This window comes from Thunnus maccoyii, chromosome 13 (genome assembly GCF_910596095.1).
Source record: "Thunnus maccoyii chromosome 13, fThuMac1.1, whole genome shotgun sequence".
Taxonomy (NCBI): Eukaryota; Metazoa; Chordata; class Actinopteri; order Scombriformes; family Scombridae; genus Thunnus; species Thunnus maccoyii.
This window is the reverse complement of record NC_056545.1, coordinates 29,099,155-29,119,625: the sequence shown is the minus strand read 5'-3', so window position 1 is coordinate 29,119,625 and position 20,471 is coordinate 29,099,155. Positions and strand designations below refer to the sequence as shown.

At 38.8% G+C, this 20,471-nt stretch overlaps 1 protein-coding gene across 11 annotated transcripts in view; it reads right to left on the bottom strand.

Annotated features, from left to right (window-relative positions):
- fez1 (fasciculation and elongation protein zeta 1 (zygin I)) overlaps window positions 1-14,546 on the bottom strand; it is a 34,411-nt gene extending 19,865 nt beyond the window's left edge. For 10 of the 11 annotated variants that reach the window (XM_042431055.1, XM_042431056.1, XM_042431057.1 and 7 more), the window contains exons 1-18: window positions 14,457-14,546; window positions 13,708-13,977; window positions 13,266-13,414; window positions 13,028-13,178; window positions 12,610-12,804; window positions 11,092-11,229; window positions 10,490-10,649; window positions 8,745-8,827; window positions 8,467-8,658; window positions 8,177-8,338; window positions 7,921-8,067; window positions 7,480-7,620; window positions 6,967-7,190; window positions 6,508-6,616; window positions 6,204-6,308; window positions 4,782-4,901; window positions 4,138-4,262; window positions 3,507-3,606 (exon numbers count right to left, since the gene is read on the bottom strand). In XM_042431055.1, coding sequence (XP_042286989.1) covers window positions 3,507-3,606; window positions 4,138-4,262; window positions 4,782-4,901; window positions 6,204-6,308; window positions 6,508-6,616; window positions 6,967-7,190; window positions 7,480-7,620; window positions 7,921-8,067; window positions 8,177-8,338; window positions 8,467-8,658; window positions 8,745-8,827; window positions 10,490-10,649; window positions 11,092-11,229; window positions 12,610-12,804; window positions 13,028-13,178; window positions 13,266-13,414; window positions 13,708-13,977; window positions 14,457-14,462 — 2,577 coding nt within the window. In that variant the 5' untranslated portion in view covers window positions 14,463-14,546. Of the gene's footprint in view, window positions 1-973; window positions 1,063-3,506; window positions 3,607-4,137; window positions 4,263-4,781; window positions 4,902-6,203; window positions 6,309-6,507; window positions 6,617-6,966; window positions 7,191-7,479; window positions 7,621-7,920; window positions 8,068-8,176; window positions 8,339-8,466; window positions 8,659-8,744; window positions 8,828-10,489; window positions 10,650-11,091; window positions 11,230-12,609; window positions 12,805-13,027; window positions 13,179-13,265; window positions 13,415-13,707; window positions 13,978-14,456 lie in introns of those variants that run through there. The other variant, XM_042431067.1, reaches the window with a different exon arrangement.
- Between the last annotated feature and the right edge of the window lie 5,925 nt (window positions 14,547-20,471).

Here is a 20,471-nt window from a genome sequence, read left to right as displayed (position 1 = left end):
AACAATGGATCAGTGGATGAGGCGCTGTTTGCCCTGAAGTGATTCTCAAAGGAGGATCTTCCCCTGCATATAAATCCCACACTTATAACGATTAGAGGACCCAAAATACAACTGTAGCTTTACCATACATTGTGCCAAGTACAGTTTAGGGCAAAAAATCATTTCATGTACGGAGGCCACAGGACTATATAAATGACATAAGTTAATATGTGTTTGTCTGTGTGTCATAACTTAGTAAAGGGAGATGATAAGAGAGTAACGCATTGAAAAACACACGCCCATAGCAGCATACTGCAGCTGTAAGGAGTCCTGAGATCAGCACAAATCACAGTGCGTTCATTGCACTGTCCAACATGAACAGAATTTAATGAGAATTAGATTCTGCAGCTCATGAGAATCCTTCATTTGGATGTCTGAAAATCCATACATATACATTATATATAATACAATCCTAACAAACATAACAAATATACATGTAAAAAACACATTTTGATCCATGTTTTCCAAAGAATACTGATCATTATGTCTGTATTTTGCTGACATCTTGTGGTGATCAGAGGGATGTCATGTCAATAACTTACTTACTGCCATTACTGCCACATGATATCTCAGTTATAACAGGATGGTAATATGATGTAATATCAGTAAATTAGCCTTCCACCACCTTCAAATATCACATGGATTAGAGACTTGATGTCAAAACAAGATCTAGATCAACTTGTACATGCTTTTATCTCTAGCAGGCTGGACTACTGCAACGGACTGTTCACAGGTCTGTCTGATCAGACGGATTCAGCATATCCAGAATCCTGCAGCCAGGGTTGTAACAAGGACCTAAAAAGCTCAGCATATAACCAGTTCTCAGATCACTACACTGCTTACAAGTTTCTAAGAGAATCAACTTCAAAATACTATTGCTTGTTCATAAATCATTGAGCGGTTTAAGTACTAGATACATATCAGATCTCCTTACCCGGTACAAACCCTGCGGACCTCTCAGGTTGGCTGGTTCTGGATTACTGGTTGTTCCAAGAGTCCAAACTAAACATGGTGAAGCTGCCTTTAGCTTCTATGCTGCTCAAATGTGGAACATTTGCCAGAAGAGCTAAGATTTGAGACACGACTGACTACTTTCAAATCCAAGCTAAAGACCTTCCAGTTTGCCGTTGTTTTTAATTAGTGTAATACTCTGTAAAACTCTAGAGCTACAATTTAATATACGTGCACAACTTATTGCAAACCAACTTGCACTTTTTATTATTGTCCTTATGATTTGGCCTGCTTCTAAAAATTGATTTTTTTTTATCTTGTCAAATTTAGGTGTTTGTATATCTTTATTATTTTTATTCTGTGTGCTTTTATTGTTATCATTTGTTTTTGTTATGTGCTTTTGCCAGTGTAGTCTGGTATGAAATGTGCTCTATATAAATAAATTTGCCTCGCCTAATATCAGAGCTGGGTGGTCTCATTATGTCCCTTACTGGAGGACTGAGACTTGAACATATTTGAGGCTGGATGGATTATTTTCATTATAACAGATGACATTTCATTTCTAGTGCAAACAATGGCTGACCTGAGGTGAATTCCCATTTGTTTTGCTTTCCATCCTTTTCTTGAAATGAAATCTGTGCAAAGTTTTGTCTTCAATATCAGACATGACAAAGCCACAAAAAGTCCCCAATATACATCATCTCTTTATTAAATCTCTTTAGTGTTATTTACTGCCTGTCAGAGGTTTCTGAACATCCTACAATATTGCACTTCTCATTTCTCAAAGTGCTCTTTACAAGTCAGTAACAAAGCAAATAACAAATGTCACACACTCAGACAAATAAAAGAACATCAATAAAAGGTACGCAGAAGAAAACGTTAATAGTAGCAGCGTTTGCTAGTAGTGTCAGGTGTGTTTGGACAAAAACAACAGTCCCATTTCATAATAAGATTCCTCACACACTGACAAATAGCAGAGGAGGCTGGAGATGCAAATGAATCAATTTATTTCATGTGCAAAAAGTGACACAAAAAACATAACAAAAAAATGAAGTATTTAGAAAGCCTGTTTATGTCTCTAGAATCATGTGTAGAAGTTGTGCTGACGATGGTCCTTTGACCAAAACCTTCACTTTTTGTCACATTTTTCTCATTGTGGCACTTTTTGCACATGAAATAAATAGAATGAATAGCTTCTTCTACCTGTATGTCAGTGTGCAGGCAAAGTTTTTATGAAATAAGATGTGATGTCCAAAGATTTTCAAAAGCTGTCCATAATGAATGGAATCTTCAGCCTTTGCACTGCTGCTCTCAGAGAAGGACATGCGTCATCTGTATCACCTGCAGCTCTACCTGTTTTCACTGCTGAAGAATTTATCTCTTTTCTGCATAGTAATTTGTGCGGAATTGATTATTTTTGCGTTATATATACATTTCACTTCCCAAAGGCCCATTACTAAACATGCATAAGAGTGTTCACATGTGCTTCCCATGGTGGTTCCTCTGCATATTGAAAGAGTCATATAGAATCTATATGGAGGGAACCTGCTTGTCCATATTTGTGTTGGTAATATTTAATGTAGCTGGATATGTAGTTTTATAGCACAATGTCTTCCAACCCTCCAAAGTCTAGTTTAAGCAGCATGAACATTTGCACATTTCATAAAATGATTTGTTGATGAGCGCCCCTAACCCTGATTCAGAACCAATCATGTGCTTAACAGGCCAATATATACTCTGTTTGTACTGTGAGTGTTTGATGATGACGTGTGTGCAAAAACCATGTTCTAAAGTCTGCTTTGCCACATTTAGATTGTGGTCTAAAGTTACTGTCCACTCAGACTGAGAGAAAGACATAAATTGCTGAACATAGTGAGGGACAACAGGCTGTAGTTTTGAAATGTTTCTTTGCAAGAAAGAATAAGAACATGACTTGATGTGTTGCTCAGGGTTTATATACTGATCAAAAGTATCGCCTGAGTTCTTGGAGCATGATTTAGTACAATAGGTCATATCAGTATCATGCATCTACATTGTGAAAGTCTCTTTCAGAGAGGTCATGATTGCTTGATAGTTAAATACAAGGTGCATGAAAGCCTTGCTGATGATGTGGACTAGACAGTGTTTTCTTTTCAAATGATGTAAAAGGTGGAAGATGGATGGATTATAGAATATAGAATATTTCTTTACAATCTATCTATAATTGTTTTTTCATCCTGATTTTCCATATTGCCATTTGCTATTTTGATCTATTCTGTACACACAATATGTATGACATGTCTGTCCATCCTGGAAGAGGGATCCCTCCTCTGTTGATCTTCCTGAGGTTTCTTCTGTTTTTTCCCTCTTAAAGGGTTTTTTTGGTGGATTTTTTATCTGATTTGAGGGTCTAAGGATAGAGGGTGTTGTAGACTATAAAGCCCCCTGAGGCAAATTTGTGATTTGTGATTTTGGGCTATATAAATAAAAATTGACTTGGCTAGAATATTCTTTTAAAATTGCCATTATCTTCTCACAGGGTTGTCGATCCTGAAGCCTCCTCCAGTGAAGTGTGGTTTGCTGCTCAGCTGTGGCAGTGGTTCCAGCTGCTCCACCTTGGTCTTGGTACTCTGCTCACTGAGGAAACACACAGAGCACCAAGACATGAGAGAATAAATGTGAGGATTGATGTCTAGGCAGGACTTTAGAGAATCTATCCATGCTTTCATCTCCAGCAGGTTAGATTACTGTAGTCTTCTTTTCTCAGGTCTCCCCAAAACAACTCTGGCATCTTCAGCTCATTCAGAATGCTGCTTTGACTTCAATAAAAGGCATGCAGAAGAAAAAGGCAATAGTAGCAGCGTTTGCTAGTAGTGTCAGGTGTGTTTGGACAAAAACAACAGTCTCATTTCATAAAAAGATTCCTCACACACTGACAAAATAGCAGAAGAGCCTGGAGATGAAGATGAATCAATTTATTTCATGTGCAAAAAGTGAAACAGTGGAAAAATGTGAAAACAGGGGACGTGACTTTTTGTCACATTTTTTATTGTGACACTTAATGCACATGAAGTAAATAGAATGAATAGCTTTGTCTGCTTTTATGTCGGTGTGCAGGCAATGTTTTTATGAAATAAGTTGTGAGACCGACCAGTAGATTAAGCTCACCTGTGAAGCTTTTTCTGGCTCAGGTACTTCTTCTTGATGTTTGCCAGCTCATTGGCCAATCTTTGATTCTCACTTTTGTACTCATTCATCTTTGAGTCGACCACTCTCAGCTCAGCTATCAACGCCTGTGGAATCAGAGACAAAATATCAGTTTTGTCATAGTGTGCACAGCAGTTTATAGATATGTATACATATTGTATGTTGACCATTTGACTTTGGTAAAAATGTGTCAATGAAAGGATTGGCTGTCTGAAGCAATATGGACTCACAAGTCTAAAAATAAATAGACACAGATCTAATGAAGTTTGGCATTTCTTCTTGCAATATACTATAAATGTTGGATGTTGTTTTGACGCAATTTGTTCTACATAATTAAAATCGTTCCACTGACTTCTCATACAAGCCTTCATCAGATCAGAAACATATTGGGGCTTTCATTCTGACAAAGGCCTTCACTGGACCAATTTTTTATGGAATGATTTTATTTGCAGAACAAGTAACAACTGTTGTCTACACTTGCATGTTTTTAATGGACACTGAGGATTTTGAGGGACAAAAACATATAGTTGACTTGGGAAACACAGAATCTAATGGGGTCAAATAAGACAACATGAAGGACTGGGATACTACAAGGAGCTGAAGACCTTGAGCTTTTTGGTTCTCTCTCTGATCGTCCACTGGCAATGCTGGAGCTGCTCCGCTGCCTCTGGACCCGGCTGCCGGGCCAGAATGTGCTTCAGCTCCACATACAGCTTCTCCTTTTCCTTGGAGGGGAAATATGAAGGAAGGAAGAAAACATTTATTTTGATTATTTCAATTAGGAAAAGGCACCAAAACTTGCAACTCCACTCCAGATCTGGTTTAAAGCCACTATGTGTTTGTAGAAAAATGAAAGAATACAAGAAAGGCTGGTGTAGTCTGTGTGCTGCTTTGAGCTCATTCATTGTCAGTGTTGCAGGGTGCAGTCTGTGAGGGGGCGTGCATCGCTGTATGCCACAGTGTTTTCCTTGATGCTGCCACCAAATAATGTCCAAGTCAAACACTTTCAGGCAGAATTACTACAATACTGATCTAAGCAGCACAAGATATATTTGTAATCACACATTCCTCGCTGAGAGAATTGAAGGATATAAAAATATTGCTATAAATTGTTTTAATTTATCAATTAAAGTCTTACAAAGTTGAGTAAACAGCAGAAACCTAAAGTAAATCAATATTTGCTGTGAGCAGCTTTGCCTTTAAAACAGCAGCAGTTCTCCTCGATTCACTTGAACACAGTTCTTCATGGTAACTTGCAGGTAGGTTGTTGTAACCATCCTGGAGAAAGAATGTTCCTCTGTGGATTTATTATTTAGAACATCTCAGGTGCTTCTTCATATAATCTCAGACTGACTCCATGATGTTGAGATCAGGACTCTGTGGGGGCCAAACCATACCATCTGTTGCAGGACTCATCATTCTTCTTGTTGCTGAAAATAGTTCTTTATGACTCTAGCTGTATGCTTGGGGTCATTGTCATGTCATGAATAAATTTGGGACCAATCAGACATCTCCCTGATGGTATTGCATAATGGATAAGAATCTAAACATCTAGGGTGCCTAAAACTTTTGCACAGTACTGTATCTTATTCCTGCTCCAAAAAACTATTAAAAACACATCAATCAGCCACACTGTTGCACTGGGTGACATGTTCCTTCATTACATATACAACTAAATGTGGATTTATTGGCCACAGAAAATAGTCCCCAACAAATGCAATTTTTCTTGCTGTTTGAGCACCATTTGTGAGCACCGTCTCAGTGCTTAAAATAAACGATTTCTTATTCTTTTATTATTCTGCATGTTTGAGGGTCTGCCTATTAACTTGGCTGTCATTGTCTCTCAGTGTTAGCATCTAAGCAGCTGGCTGCTGTTCTCCGAATAATGACTTTCCCATATGAATACAACAACAGAGGCTGAAGTGAGGTAATGCTCCTTTTTGGAGAAATCCCATCGCACATTCTCCAGGGTAACGCCATGTTACCCATGCTCATGTGTACACACTGAGAAGTGAAGGGAGTGTTACCTGTAATAGGAGTTCTCTTTCCTCAAGCTCTTGAGTTTTGGCGATCAGTCGTTTCTGTAAGGACTGAATCTTCTGGATGAGTTCGTATTTGCTGGGGTCACTGCCCTGCAGGGGAGAGTCACTGACATAATGTTAATGGCCTGACCTTTTCCTGTTCGAATAATGAGGTTTATTCTGCTCAAACAGGCCTAATGTCTGTCGGAGAGATACCTTTGAATATCTTTCACATAAATAAAAAAATAACAAATATGGCAGTGATGTTTTCAAGCTAACCCACACAGACACTTCTAAACAAGTCCTTCACCTCCAGTCGTCTCCATCTATGAATATTTATGGGCTTCAGCTGTTCCTCCAGCACACTGTTCCTCGTCCTTTCTCTGAGCAGCTCCCTCTGCAGGTGGAACAGCTCTCGTCTGCAACACAGCAAATCCACTGTAGTATTTCACACGATGTCTGACCTTTATACCTAACTATATCTGATCTAAGAAAAACAGAAAATACCAGCAAAGCAAAAAGCTTCTGGTGCTTGGGCTGGTTACAATCATAATCATATCATGGAGATTATTCCTACCTCCTACTCTGTATCTCTCTCCATATCGCTCCATCGTGCACTTCTATCCTACATACAGTTCTCTGTAGGTTATCTCATTCTTTCTCCATCCTGCCCTTTGTGCTCAGTGCTCATGTCCTGCCCTCCTTCCTCTCTTTCTCCAAATTCTTCTCTTTTCTCTTTATCCTGCTCAGCCCCTCTTCTCTCTTTTACCTCAAGTCCTGTGTGTTGGGTACAGTCTTGTCCAGGATGTTCTTCTTGCGCCGGAGCCTCTTGATCTCCAGCTTGAGGAGGTGGATGTCTTCCATCCTCTGGTTGTAGTGGAAGTCCCCCTTGCTCAGGATCGATTGCTGGATCCTGATCTTCTCATACAGCAGGGCACGCTCATCGTTGCGGTGTAGCAGCTGCTTGCCCAGGTTGTCCCGCTCTCTGATCACCTTGAGAGATGTTTCATCCACAAATAATGAGACACAGGAAGGAAACCCCATTTCAGAACTATATCTGTCATTCTGTCTTTGGGTGCTTCTCTTTGGTCTTAACACTTTGTGTTAACATGAGACATTTCTTTTGAATGTATTTATTATTTGCATCTAAATTCATTGATATTCTGTTTGCATATGAATTACTTAATAATCAGGGTTATGATGAGAACCTGAGGATAAAGGTGACATGAAACAAGACAGCCATTCTCTACCTCCTCTTCTCTACCTCGTTCTCTATCTTTACCTGTTCCAGTTGTTTCCTCTGTCGGATTTGCTCGTCATCACCGTCGGCTATAATCTTCTGCAGTTTTTGTTGCTCTGCTTTCTGACTGTCAATGCGCTGCTTTGTTTCCTCCAGCTGAAGCTTAATCATCTGCAGCTCCCCCTGTAGCAGGACACAGAGAGGACACACACATGCAAACACAAACGCTATTCAGGCTCCCTTATGAAAGTGAAAAAACACTGGCTCTCTTTGGCTTAGATGCTGGTTAGTGGTTCCCAGTGCTACATGTACACTGTACATGTAGCACTGGGAGTACAATGTAGTACAATGAGCTTCTTGTGGTAGAGCAAACTGAAGTTAAATCCACAATTATTTATTTAGCAGACTAACTAAAAGGGCAAAATACCAATCTGAATGATGATGAGGAGCTCAGAAGCACTGAGGAAGATCAGGCTGTGGTACCTTGAGAGTCTCATTATCCTTCTCTAAGCGCTTGTGCTCCTGCTGATCTTTGGCAAGGGCCAGCTCCTTCCCAGTGATCTCATCTCTCAACCGGGTGACCTGGTTGTTCATGGTCTTCATCTTCCTCTTCATCTCTGCAATCTCTTCCTGAGAGGCGGAGAGACAGCGGAAGGAAGAAAAGAAGAAGCCGGCTGACTGACTGTGTGATTAACAAACAAACAAACAGCTTTGGATGACAACAACACTTCATTCCTACCTGAGCCTCGATGAGGTTTTTACTGTACAGGTTTCTTTCAGACACGACAGACTCCAGCAGGTTCTCTTGCTGTTTGAGCTTGCACTCTGCCTCAGTGACCTTCTTCCTCCAGTCAAATATCTCCATCTCTTTTACTTCTACGTCATTCATTTTTTGTTGCACCTGCAGAAGAGAGGAAAAGCTTATTCCTGCTATATCGATGCTCGCTACTACTATAAAAATCATCTTGTAAAATTCAAATAAATTCAAATAATGAAATCCAATAATCTAGTCGTTCTGCGTTGACCTGCCTTCTGCATGAGGTTGCTGGTCTCGTTGATGTAGCGGTCTCGTTCTTTCTCCAGCTGCTGGATGATCTTGCGCTGCTTCTGGGCCTCCTGCCGGTAGCCGCTGGTCTCGTGTTCCAAGGTTTTCTTGTCCTGCTCGAGGAGCTTCACCAGGTTCTGCTGTTTCTCAGTCGACTGCGCAGCTTTGATCGTGTTCTATTGATTGGGACCGTACACACATATACAGTTACGTGAGGAAATGTATGTAAATTCTCAGGTTGAATGTGTGTATCAGCAGATACCTTATTCAAGATGTCTCTCTCTCTGATCAGCTCGTCTATGGTTTTCTTGTCAGCTTCAACTTGCTTTTGGGAAGATTCAAGATCTGCAGAGGGAGGAAGATGAGGACAGCTTGTATTGACAGTGACAGTGATGATAATACAGACAGTGATGATAAGTACAAAGAGAATGAAGTACATCACTAGGATCAGTACATACAGCACAGTGCCAGAAACAAACACATGTGCTGTGATAAGACATGGCCATTTCTTCTTCTCTCAGTTACCCTATAAAGTTGTTGAGCCTCCTGCCAGCTCCTGCAATCTATCCATCACCCTGATGACCCTTATTTATGTAAAAGTGCATTTTTAGCTCAGATAAACCTGCTGATAGTATTTAGAGAACTATGTCATTGTCATGGACTCTGTTCTTTAGGTTTTCTGTGTTACACTTCTGTTGTCCAGTCTTTTTGGTCATTTGGTTTTGCTCGTTTATAATATTTGGTTGGTTGGTTTGAAGGACTTTCTTGCACTATTGGTTAGCTTGTGGTGTTGTGTACTTGGGTTTATGTTCATGTTTATTCTTGGAATGTTTAATGTATGCTGGGTTGTATAAAGAGTGTTGTGTTTTCTGGGTTTTGGTTTTCTCTTGCTGTGTTCGTGCACTCCTCTCTGTCTGTTTTTCCCCTCCACATCTGCCCTGCATCATGTTCGTCAGCCCTGCCCTGGTCCCAGTGTCTTCCCAGCGTATCAGTTCCCATCCCGCCCTTGTGTCTTGCCACCTGTTCCTTGTTGTCTGCTTAGTTTCGTTTGTATTTAAGTTTTCTGTTCAGTCTTTGTCGAGTCATCTGCTCAGTTTGCTCTGTTCTGCTCAGCCTGCAATGTTCCTGTGTCTCAGCTTCTTTTGAGTTCTTCAATAAATATTCTGCCTTTCATCCCGTCTGCCTGCTGTCTTTTGCATTTGGGTCCACCTGCTCTGCTCTCCCTGTGACAGTCATTGTTAAGAAACAACATTTTCAGCAGCTGCTACAGCTCCACAGTTGAGTTCCTGCTCCACAGTTTTCACTGTGATGGATTGATACCTGTTCCAGAATAATTCTCTGAATTTTCATTGCAGGCTTAATGCTTCTAAATTAGAAATGACTATACTGGTATAATGATAAACAATACGATTAAAAAACTAGTATATTTTTATTAATTCACATTTTTGTTTTCTCTGTTCACTCATCTCATTTTTTTACCTTCTTCCAAGACCTCCAGATGTACAAGTGTTGGGAATAATATGTTACTTATTGTTTTGTATTGTACTAAGCAGGGGCATTGTGAATTAGCAAATACATGCATATCCACATATGAATGTATCAGAAGATGTACTTGTCGGTATGAGTGGGATACTACCACACACACTTATGTTTTTAGACAGACTTGTGTGTGCACAAATCTGTAGATGTGTTGGGAAGATACACATCTGTATATTATGTTTAATGTTATTAGTATAAATAAATAACTAACTGCAAACATTCATACATCATACACATTTGATATTCAAATGCTCCTGCTTTTTTTGTCTTATTGGCTAATTGTCTATTTGTAATCATATGCTTGCATATTGTACATGATGCTTATGATGAATGTTTAGGTTTCATCATCTCATGCCAAACTGAGAACATATTTAAGCTTTAGACTGATGAGCTCACAGGGGCACAGGCAGGGTACACGGATGATGATGATTTATGTCAGACTGTGAAACACAAAGCGAGCTCCCGTACCCTTCTCCAGACCAACGATCTGAGCTTTCAATGTCTCCTTCTGCACGTCCACATCAGCTTTCTGATCCTCCATCTGGTGAAATTTTTTCTGGATGGCTTCTCTCATCTTTGTTTGTTTGGCAATCTCCTGGCGCATCTGATTCACCTCTTCTTCTCTCATCTGACAGGCGGGTGGAGTTGTATGAAGCATTACACCGAGGTAGCAGGGAGGGAGGAAGGTTTTGAGAAAGGAGATGAGAGTGGATAACAGATGTTGTGCGCACATATTAGGGCTATAACTCATTAAATAAATTTTCAATGTCTCTCTAGGAAATTAACTGAAGGGAACAAAACTGTTTCACATTGCTGAGGACAAATATAACAACCCTTTGAGGATTTTAGTGGGAGTAGGAGTGCCCCCTCATGGTTCAATAGGAGAAAATCATTATCAGGTATCCTCCACTGATGTAGATTTGAGAAACTTCAGAGAAAAAACTGAGAAACATTCAAAGAAACAGCTTGTTTTTCACTGTACTGATTGAGCGTGCACAACACCGGTGCAAGTTTCAGGATGTTTTCTGAAGTGAGTTGATGAGAAAGTGTGTTGCTGGACCAACATGTACCTTGAGTTCATTTGTGTTCTGCTGGTTTTCTAAAGACAGGTGTTCTTTGACTGATGAGAGCTGCTCACACTCCTGCTGCAGCTTGGTGTTCTTTACTTGCATCTGCTCCAGCTCCTTGGTGGCTCGCTCGTTCAAGATCTGTCACAGTCAGGGAGGGTATTGAGGAGAGGCAGGAAATGATGTGTGTTTATTACAAAACAGTATGAGGTCTCTGTATGAGGTGTCATTTAGGAAATGAATCACTGCAAGTGATTCATTTTATCATTTAGTATTTAAGTGATTAACTGACAATTACATGCATATTGGTTTTAAAATGTTAGGGTTAACTATCCTAAATGATAACAGATGGCAGTAATGTGTTCTTTAAATGAATATTCTACTATTGTACCCTTTAGTTTTGTATACTGGTTTCATATAATAGTTAACTGGCTTATAGCTTATTTATTTAAATATATTTTTGCTTCTGAATAGATGAGTGACAAGATAGAAAAGATAAGATGAAACCTGAATCATATGCTATGATTTCAACCTAACAGAACATCTGTGGGAGGTTTTGGAGTGTTTTGATGGTGCTCTCTACCGCCATTATTAAAACACCAGATGAGGGAGGGAGGGAGTGTTTTGGAGATGTTTGTTCCATCCCTCCAGCAGAGTTTCAGAGACAGAGAATCTATGCCAAAGTGCACAGAAGCTGTACTGGGGGCTCATGAGGGCCTAACACCTTCCAGGAGTAGGTGTAAAACGTTTCCTACTCCTACATGGAAACAAAATGCACTGCATTTTAGCCACTGGCACATTACATCAGCTGGTTCTGTAATAGATAGTGATATGCTTCGGGTAAACCATGTGACTTTCATTACCACTGGGCTCTGTTTTATTTTTAATATTAGTATTATTTGGTAATTACTTAGCTGTAATTTAATTATTAACGGAGACAGTCGCAAACTACTCAAATGTCTCTCTCTGAATGAGAGGAATGAATGAATGAGGCTGCTTTTACTGTTAGAAAGGGACGATGTCTGCACCATCACATATAGTTCCCAGCTAATCGTGGTCCAGTAAGCAATTTACACAAGTGTGATGTGAAAGCTTGAAGCCTCCAATGCAGATATACTGAGAATGGATTCTGGATTTTTCAATCAGGGAGAAAGAGTTGTCATTTAAAGAATTTCTAACAAGGAAACTGAATTTTTTAATGGACATGAACAGATCAGACACAAAATTGTTATTCTAAGCTGAGTGTTTTTATATGTCTTAAATGTTTCTGGAAGGGATCTTTAAATTACAAGAGGACCAGCGAGTTCACTGAAGTAATTGGGGCTGTAATTGTTACTGGGCTGAGGATGAAAAATCACAGATACACTGTATGAAATCACTCCACCTACCCTAAGGAAACAAACTGCATCTGAATGGCGGCTTCAGACTTTATGTTGGTTTTATGTTTAATTTATCACTCATCTATATAACAGTTACATTACATTACACCATATAGAGTAGGTGCCCCAATCCTTTGTTCACCTTCAGCTCTTTCAGCTGCTGCTCCAATCTCTGCTGCTCCTCTTTGGCCCTTTGGCCCTGCAGATTCAGAGCTTTGATGTCCCCCATCTTGGTCTCCATGTTGACATGCAGCTGCTTCACCTCCTTGTCCAGCTTTTCCTTCAACCTCATCTCCCGGGAAATCTCATTCTGTTGCACTTGAAGCTCCTGTTGGAGCTGGATGTAGACACACAGAGCAGCAACAAGTCGGCATCAGAGCTGGATTTAATTTCAGGATCCCTATTAGAGTAGCCTCAGCATAGCAGTAGGTATTCTTTCCAGGGTTCACAGCTGGACTGGATTCACTTTCAAGTCTACTTTGCTTTGGCAAAATATTACATATTTAATTAGTTACATTAGAAGTCTGTTTTCTGTCAATGAGAGTTTGATCCACATTTACCTGAGAGATATTCTCTAGAGCACTCTCCTTTTGGGCCTCTACCTCCTGCTGGGTTGCGATGACCTTGTTCAGTTTTTCTCTCAGACTCTCCACTGTTGTCAGCAGCTGGTCCCTCTCCTTGGTCACCTCCTCATTCATTTTTAGTAGATCGCTGAAAATACACATCACAGTTGGTCCCTTTCATTTTACCAATATACACAGTAAATTATGGAGAGCATGGGGGGGACAAATGTGTCACCTCTGCCTTTGGTCCATATAGAGGCCAGTTTGTTGTTCAGCCATTTTTGTTAGGTTGGCAACTTCTTCTTTTAAATTCCCGATGGTCTCTTTGTCCTTTTTCTCTTTATCATGAGCAGCATCAACCATTTTCCAGGCTTTATCCAGCTCCTACAGTGTAAGCACAGGAACATTACAGCAAAAGTCTGTTAATGGAATGATGAATCTTGAAGGGAAAAATTGTCAAACATCATCTAAATATAATAAAATACAGTTCAGTCTACAGGTGGTGTGGTTTTAGCTACACAATCAACTTGCATTTCTGGTATTTAACTTTACACAAACCCAAGTCTAATACCCATGCTTGGAATTGTGCTACATCAAGCCATACAAACTCTAAATAGCTAAATAAATAAAAAGATGTGCCACACAATACTGTAACCTCTTATAATTTGGCAGTATACCCTCTTTAGTGAAGTAATTGTTGTCTCATCTTCCTGGGACAGCTTCAGGGCAGCTGAGACTTTGGTTGAGGTGGACACAATCTCTGCATTCAGCTCCCTGCATTTGGACATTAGCCTCCTCTCATTCTCCCGGGATTTCTTCAGTGCATGAATGAGTTTCTCATACTCCACCCGGATCTGGTCCATGCTCTTATCCCCAACAAGCTCATTGAGGACCATCTGGAACTCCTCCAAGGACTCAAACGTGTCATCTCCTGCTGGTCCTGGTTTCTGTAAGTACAGCAGAGACACAGACTACAAGTGACAATTTGTGAAGGTTGAGAGTGAGTTTAACAGGCTAAACTTGGCTCCTGTCCTGATGAAAAGAGAGGTTCCAGTCCACAGATAGGCTGCACAAAACAAATTACACAGGTACGTAACTTATGGTATGTGAAAGTTATCACAGTTGAAATTATCTTTTTTTTATTTTAACTTTGACTTACTTACTTTAAAAAAATCATTTTAAAGTGTTGACTTTATTTGAACATATACCTTACATTACGGTAAAGCCAATACATATTTGCAGAGTATTAGCGAACTTGCTACAGTTCACTTTCCACACGGTCTAATAGACGTCAAATTTGCAAATTTTCGACGACTTTGAACGTATTTTACTGACAATAACTTTAACCAGCGTTATTTTAAATGAATATACTGTATAAGTCAACGTTAAGTTGTTAACTTTTATGAGACCAAACTAAAGGACTTACCTCCATTATATGAATCAAAAATTAAATGTAAAATAAGTGAGTCTTTAGAGCTAGCGTAGCATTGGTGTTAGTTTTGTCAATAGAATTGTTGACGTGAGTTGCTAAGCAACGACTGATCTCGCGAGAGAAAGAGCCGCTGGTCTGGAGGGTGAGACCACTGCTACACTGGAAAGTAACCATGAGATTATACTAAATGTAAACAATGTCTGTCAAAGTCCTACCAAGGATATTGCGCAGACAATTATCATTAATTCCATTCATTTAAGGATAAACTTAACATTTTCACTATAGCACAAATATTTTAATGCCAGTGTGCAAATAAATAAATGGGTAATCAACAAAATACAACATTGTACAACATATGTTAAATTCAAATTTAAGTAGCACATGCTTGCTCAGTTTCAGAATGCTGCATACTGTACTTTCAATATGGCCCAAAACTGTGAGAGGTCCTTTAAGTTAGAGCTGGGCAGTAATATATTAGGTCATGTGTATCTTGTCATCATATATGATATAAGTTGAATTTGTATTTTTCAGGTCTTAAAGATAGAACTTTTTAAGTGAAGATATTTTAGTCATGGTAGGTAAAGCACAGGTGTAATTAATAACATTCATGATAGCTGCACTCCATTTAAGTGTCCCAGAAAATCATTCCTGTGAGTCAGTAAATGCCAGGGCCCTGCAGACATTTTGACACATCAACATGTCAAAGCAGGAAACATTAATAACATTAATGATGGCTGAATCCCATTTAGTTTTTCCATATTCATAAAGCATGATGGTTCACCAGCATGGCTTCTTTGGACATTTCTACTGGGGTATTGTTAATGCTATCAGTTCCACCTGTGTTTTTACTGCTATTACAAGTCAAAATGTCTGCTGTGAAAACAGTCTCTTACTGGGATTACTGGGCCACAGGAACAGAGCCATCACATGTTTTTATTTCCACTTGTGCTTTTCCTCTGACAAGTCAAAATTTTACACAAACTGATACAAATTGTTGGTATTAATGGTAACCCTTTCATGACACAGTGGCTGCCTTTCATATGCCATGTTTTTGATTGCCAACTAAATATACCTACTAATGTGTGTGTGAAGAGTAGAAAAATGTAATAATTCCTTAATACCTAAATCAATGGTATGATGGAGTGTATGCTTTGGTGCAACCCTCATCCTTGCTCCTCCTGGTCATCTTGATGCTCATGCTGCATGGGGGGGTCTATGAAGATGGGCTCCAAGAAGTAGAAGTACATGTGAAAGAATTTTCATTCTTATGATGAGCAGATCTGAGTCAGACAGCAGCAGAAGGAGCAGGGCGGGTTTTTAATCTATTACACAATCATTTCCATTTCAATATGCTCCTCAGTTAGGCAGCCAAGTATTCAACCAGCTTTTAATGTTCACATATTTTCATGCCACAAAGCTTTTTTTAATGCATGTATAGCTTTTTTATGGCAGATTTATTTTTGCAACATTAAAGTTAAGCACAGGTGTAATTAATTCTGTTAATTAACGATGGCTCTGGCATGCACAATACTGGAGTCCTGGAGCCAGAACACCTAATATTGGTTACACCTGTGTTTGACATGTCAGAATGTCTGCCCTGACGAAGGTATGTTGCTTTTTTGTCTTTAAAGATAAAATATATGCATACTATTTTCTTATAAATAAAATAGTTTTTAATAGAACTAGACCAGTAAAAGCCTTTCAAAGGTTGAAATGTAAAGACTGTATATTTGACCTTCAACACAAATATTAGATAGCCATTTGCTGTGGAGTATTTACCTCCTTTTTGTAGCCTAGTTTCAGCTTTGACAGCCTGCACTGTGTCAATGTCCATTAACCATCACTTTGAGTCAATAAAACCAAAGGAGAACTTTGAGAATATGATCATCCATGCTTGCAGTTAGCCACTAATAGTGTGCTACAGCTTACAGTACAGCTTCACTAGTGATGATGCACATGTAATGAAAGTTACTTACCCTCTACATTCACTTGGTGAGCTCCTGACTTTGCAGACTACAGTGGCCAGCCACATTTGCAACACTTTGTAATAACCAGTATACACTGCAGTGCAGCATAAGGACTTGCTTATTAATGTTCAGATGTCTCATCTCACCATGAAAGGACATTGCATCATCTAGAGTACTGATTGCATACTTCCTTCAAACCAATTTTGACCTAAGTGTTGAGTGACTGATTGCCAAAGGTTGCTGCTACCTACTTCACCCTGAACTACAGAGAGATGAGACTCAGTTACAGAAGCCTGAAGCTGGCAGGGATTCAGTCAAATGCTCAAAGACACAGGAGATATTTGTAGACATTGGGGGAATTTTTTCTTTTTTTCCCTGCATGCATTATCATCACTGATGAGGTTTAAGGAGATACCATTTCAATGAGCCACAGTTGTCCCAACAGATATTCCAGACTTTAGTGATGGATTTTGATTAAACTCTGTATAAGCTTACTGTAGACCAGAAATATAGTAGGCTAAATATATATACTGTTATATAACATGCAAGTATGGTATATACCATAAAAGTAACTAAACTAAATAACTCATCATCTTTTGATGAAATGCCTGTTTCCCTTTTTTTATGAGAGCCAGCTAAACTTTTTCCTTTGATACCAACATTAGTACATTATCACTGCAAACAAGCATGCTAGCAGCTCTGTGAGGTTGTACTTGGAGACAAGTAGAGCCTCACAGGTTTTAGCATGTTAACCATGTTTGGCAGGTTTAGCATGTTAACCATGTTCACCACTATAGTTTAGTATTTTGTTAATTATCACGTGATCTGTCTAAACTATTAGACAAATTAAAACTTTGACCTGATGATGGCGCCAGATATCAGGGGGTCGTCATAATAAGTAGTAGTCTTAAATGTCTGCAATCCATATTGTGGATATTTCAGTCAGGACCAAAGTGGTGGACTGATGACAGACATTACCACAGGCCATGTCTCAGGGTGTTAGCTTAGTAATGGACCTAGTTCAAAAATGTTTCATTAACACCATGTTGATGTGTATCTATTCTGATGTGATGAGGAAATGGAAGTTCAATGGTAAAAGTCATGAACATTTCCTGAATCTGACTCTAATCTTGTAGCATTATTGAAGCAGCATTGAAATCATGTAACTATCGTTTGTTTTCAGCTAACTTTTCACTAATCTAAATGTTGATTGACATTACTTTAAATGAACTATTTTGTAGATCATGATGTTGCTTTTTCGTTGATTAGGGACAGCTTGTGCCAATCGGGACAAAAGCCATGTCCCCATGTTTTGGGTCAGTGGTTAAGGTTAGGGCAAGGGTTAGGTTTAGGCAAGTAGTGCTTATGGTTAGGGTAAGTCTCCAGGAAATGAATGTAAGTCTATGTAAATAATCCAAAAGTGACGTAAGTAAACCTGTGTGTGTGTGTTTCCCATCTTTCAGACATCCACTGGTTTCCATTCATTACATTATTCTCATGAGAAAATGCAGTCTGCTGATTTATTTTTATATGTACAAATATGAAATGAATGGAAAGCAGTAGTTGTCTGGAACAGAAGGAAAAATACTTGCAAAAGTACACAGTACACAGGCATAGTGTTGATTGTGCTGAAAATAATTATACACCTTAAAATGTTAGTAGTGCATCAAGTGATGAGGACCATTTTGCTCAATAACATGAAAAATCATCTTAGAAAATTTAAACATTTTAATAAATAAAAACTGATGTAATATACACCATTATGAATATACAACTACAACAAGCATACCAAGACATTTGAAATACAAAAAACTGACAGTTCAATTTAGTTGCTTTGAAAGCTTCAATTTTTAGGAAGAGTGGGGGTGAGCAGGAATTACAATAGCCATACATTCTTGTTAGTGTTTGTGCCAACAAATATAAAAAGCATGACGATCATGAGCACTGACTTCTCAGAGATGGTGAACATAAAAAAAAAAAACAACAAAAAACTGAATAGTTACATATCTGGATTAAAGTTTTCCATGAAGAAACATTTTGAGGTACTGAGTTGTCTACTCTTGTAACTAACAGTGAACACACTCACATGTTTTTTTGTTTTCAGAAGGTCATAATAAGAAAAAACCCCATTAAAAATGAAGCCTGTAACTCAAACAGGAAGACTGAACTGTTAAGAGGAGACAATGAGTTCAGTTTGTTCTTCTTCCATTTGTATTGCATTTTGTGATGGGAAAAAAACCCCCAAAGATATCAGCTTCATGAAACTTGTACATAAACATTAAGTTTTCATGTATAGGCTCCAAAACGGTGAGTCGAGTGTTTGCAGCAAACTTTTTTTTTTTTTTTTTAAAGAATAGTTTTCATCTTTATAGAGACATTATTTCAATGCTCTGGTCTTCAAACATACTGTAGTAACACTGCAGGTCCCTTCTAAGGAACAACCTCCATCTAGTGGTGGGGTTTGGAGTTTGTTCTATTGACTCAAGAGATGCATGGAAGTCTTAATGTCACTCCTTCCTGTCACCGTGTTGATGTTGCTTATGCCGCACAATACAAGGGGACCAGCAGGTACTAAGATGGATTTAAATGTCTATGACGAATACCGTATCAAAGGTCATGGCGAGCACATCTGAATCACTTGGATATAACGTCTTTTCACCGTGGCTCAGCACCAAACACAATGTGTGTATACTATTTGCAACCACCTCTACATTAGACTTTGAAGCACTGTTGAAGTTCCGACTAAAACGAAATGAGAAAGTTGTAAACTCAACCCCAAGAAAAAAGTCATTATGGACAGGTGTATTCAAACGAATGTTCTCTTTAAATTTCCTTGCTTTAAAATTTGCCGCTCAAAATGTTAGTCCTATCTGATCTGCGTATTCCCTGAAACACACCACAGAACCGGGTCCAGTGACGACTTACCGGCCAAACAGCATTCCTACAGTACAGTACAGGATAGTGTAGCTACATTTTGTCTGAAGCAAGGAAATCACTAACTTAAAAAAAAGCACCACAGATGTTTTTAAATAGCACCAGTTGTCAGAATGTACAGGTATATGGTGTGTGTGTGTTTTTTTTTTTTTGGCAATGTACAGCACTGAATTGAATGTCACCAATGTCTAGAGTAACTTTAGCAGCTGCTGCAATGCTCACCCTCCTCTTCTGAGCAAAAAGGCAAGAGAACGTTCGTCGCATTAACTTGCACATGCGTCTGCTTATAACAAAAAAAAAACCAAAACGAAACATTTGGATCCCCTTATGTCAGTTCAAAGCAGCATCATGAAGCACTGCGTCTGTTACATACATACTGTAAATATACGCTGTAAAACATTTCTATTTGCACAGTTTGTGAATCAGATGAATATACATTTATATTGATGTGCTCTGCTGTGATACAGATTGCAAGGGAGCACCATAGTAGGGAAAAAAAAACAAAAAAAGATTCTCACCATTCTTTCATGCTAAAAAAAATATTTTCAAAAAGATGTGAACGTGTGATTGCAGAAGCCAGCCTGGTAAACTGACCGGAAACAAATAGTAGACTTAAAGAGGAGCTACATCCCAAAAAAACAACACGAGTGATCAGTGTGGTAAGATGACCGGCCCACAAATAATTCAACAATTACTTTTGCTATTCACACAGAACGGATGTCGCTATAAAAACTAGTTTGCTGTATCCTTTTTCTGAGAGTGTCTGTGTAATCGACAGTGAGATGTACAGTACAGTGACAGCCGTTTGGGTGCACCATTCTCTTTTTGTTTTTGTACACAGCTGAAAAAACCTCAGACAGACGTCATATTTTTCTCTACTTTGTGTAAGACTTTGCATCGCTACAATATAAAGCAACAAATGGATATAAAAATAATAGAATATAGACTTATACATTCTTGAAAACAAGTACTGTCCCCAAATATAGATACTCATTACCATTTTGGTTCCATGACAATATATATGTATTTATATATAATTTTTTTTTTCTCTATATTTCCTGGCTCTATAATATTAAATTCTTAAACTAATTTCTAGCATTTAGAAGAT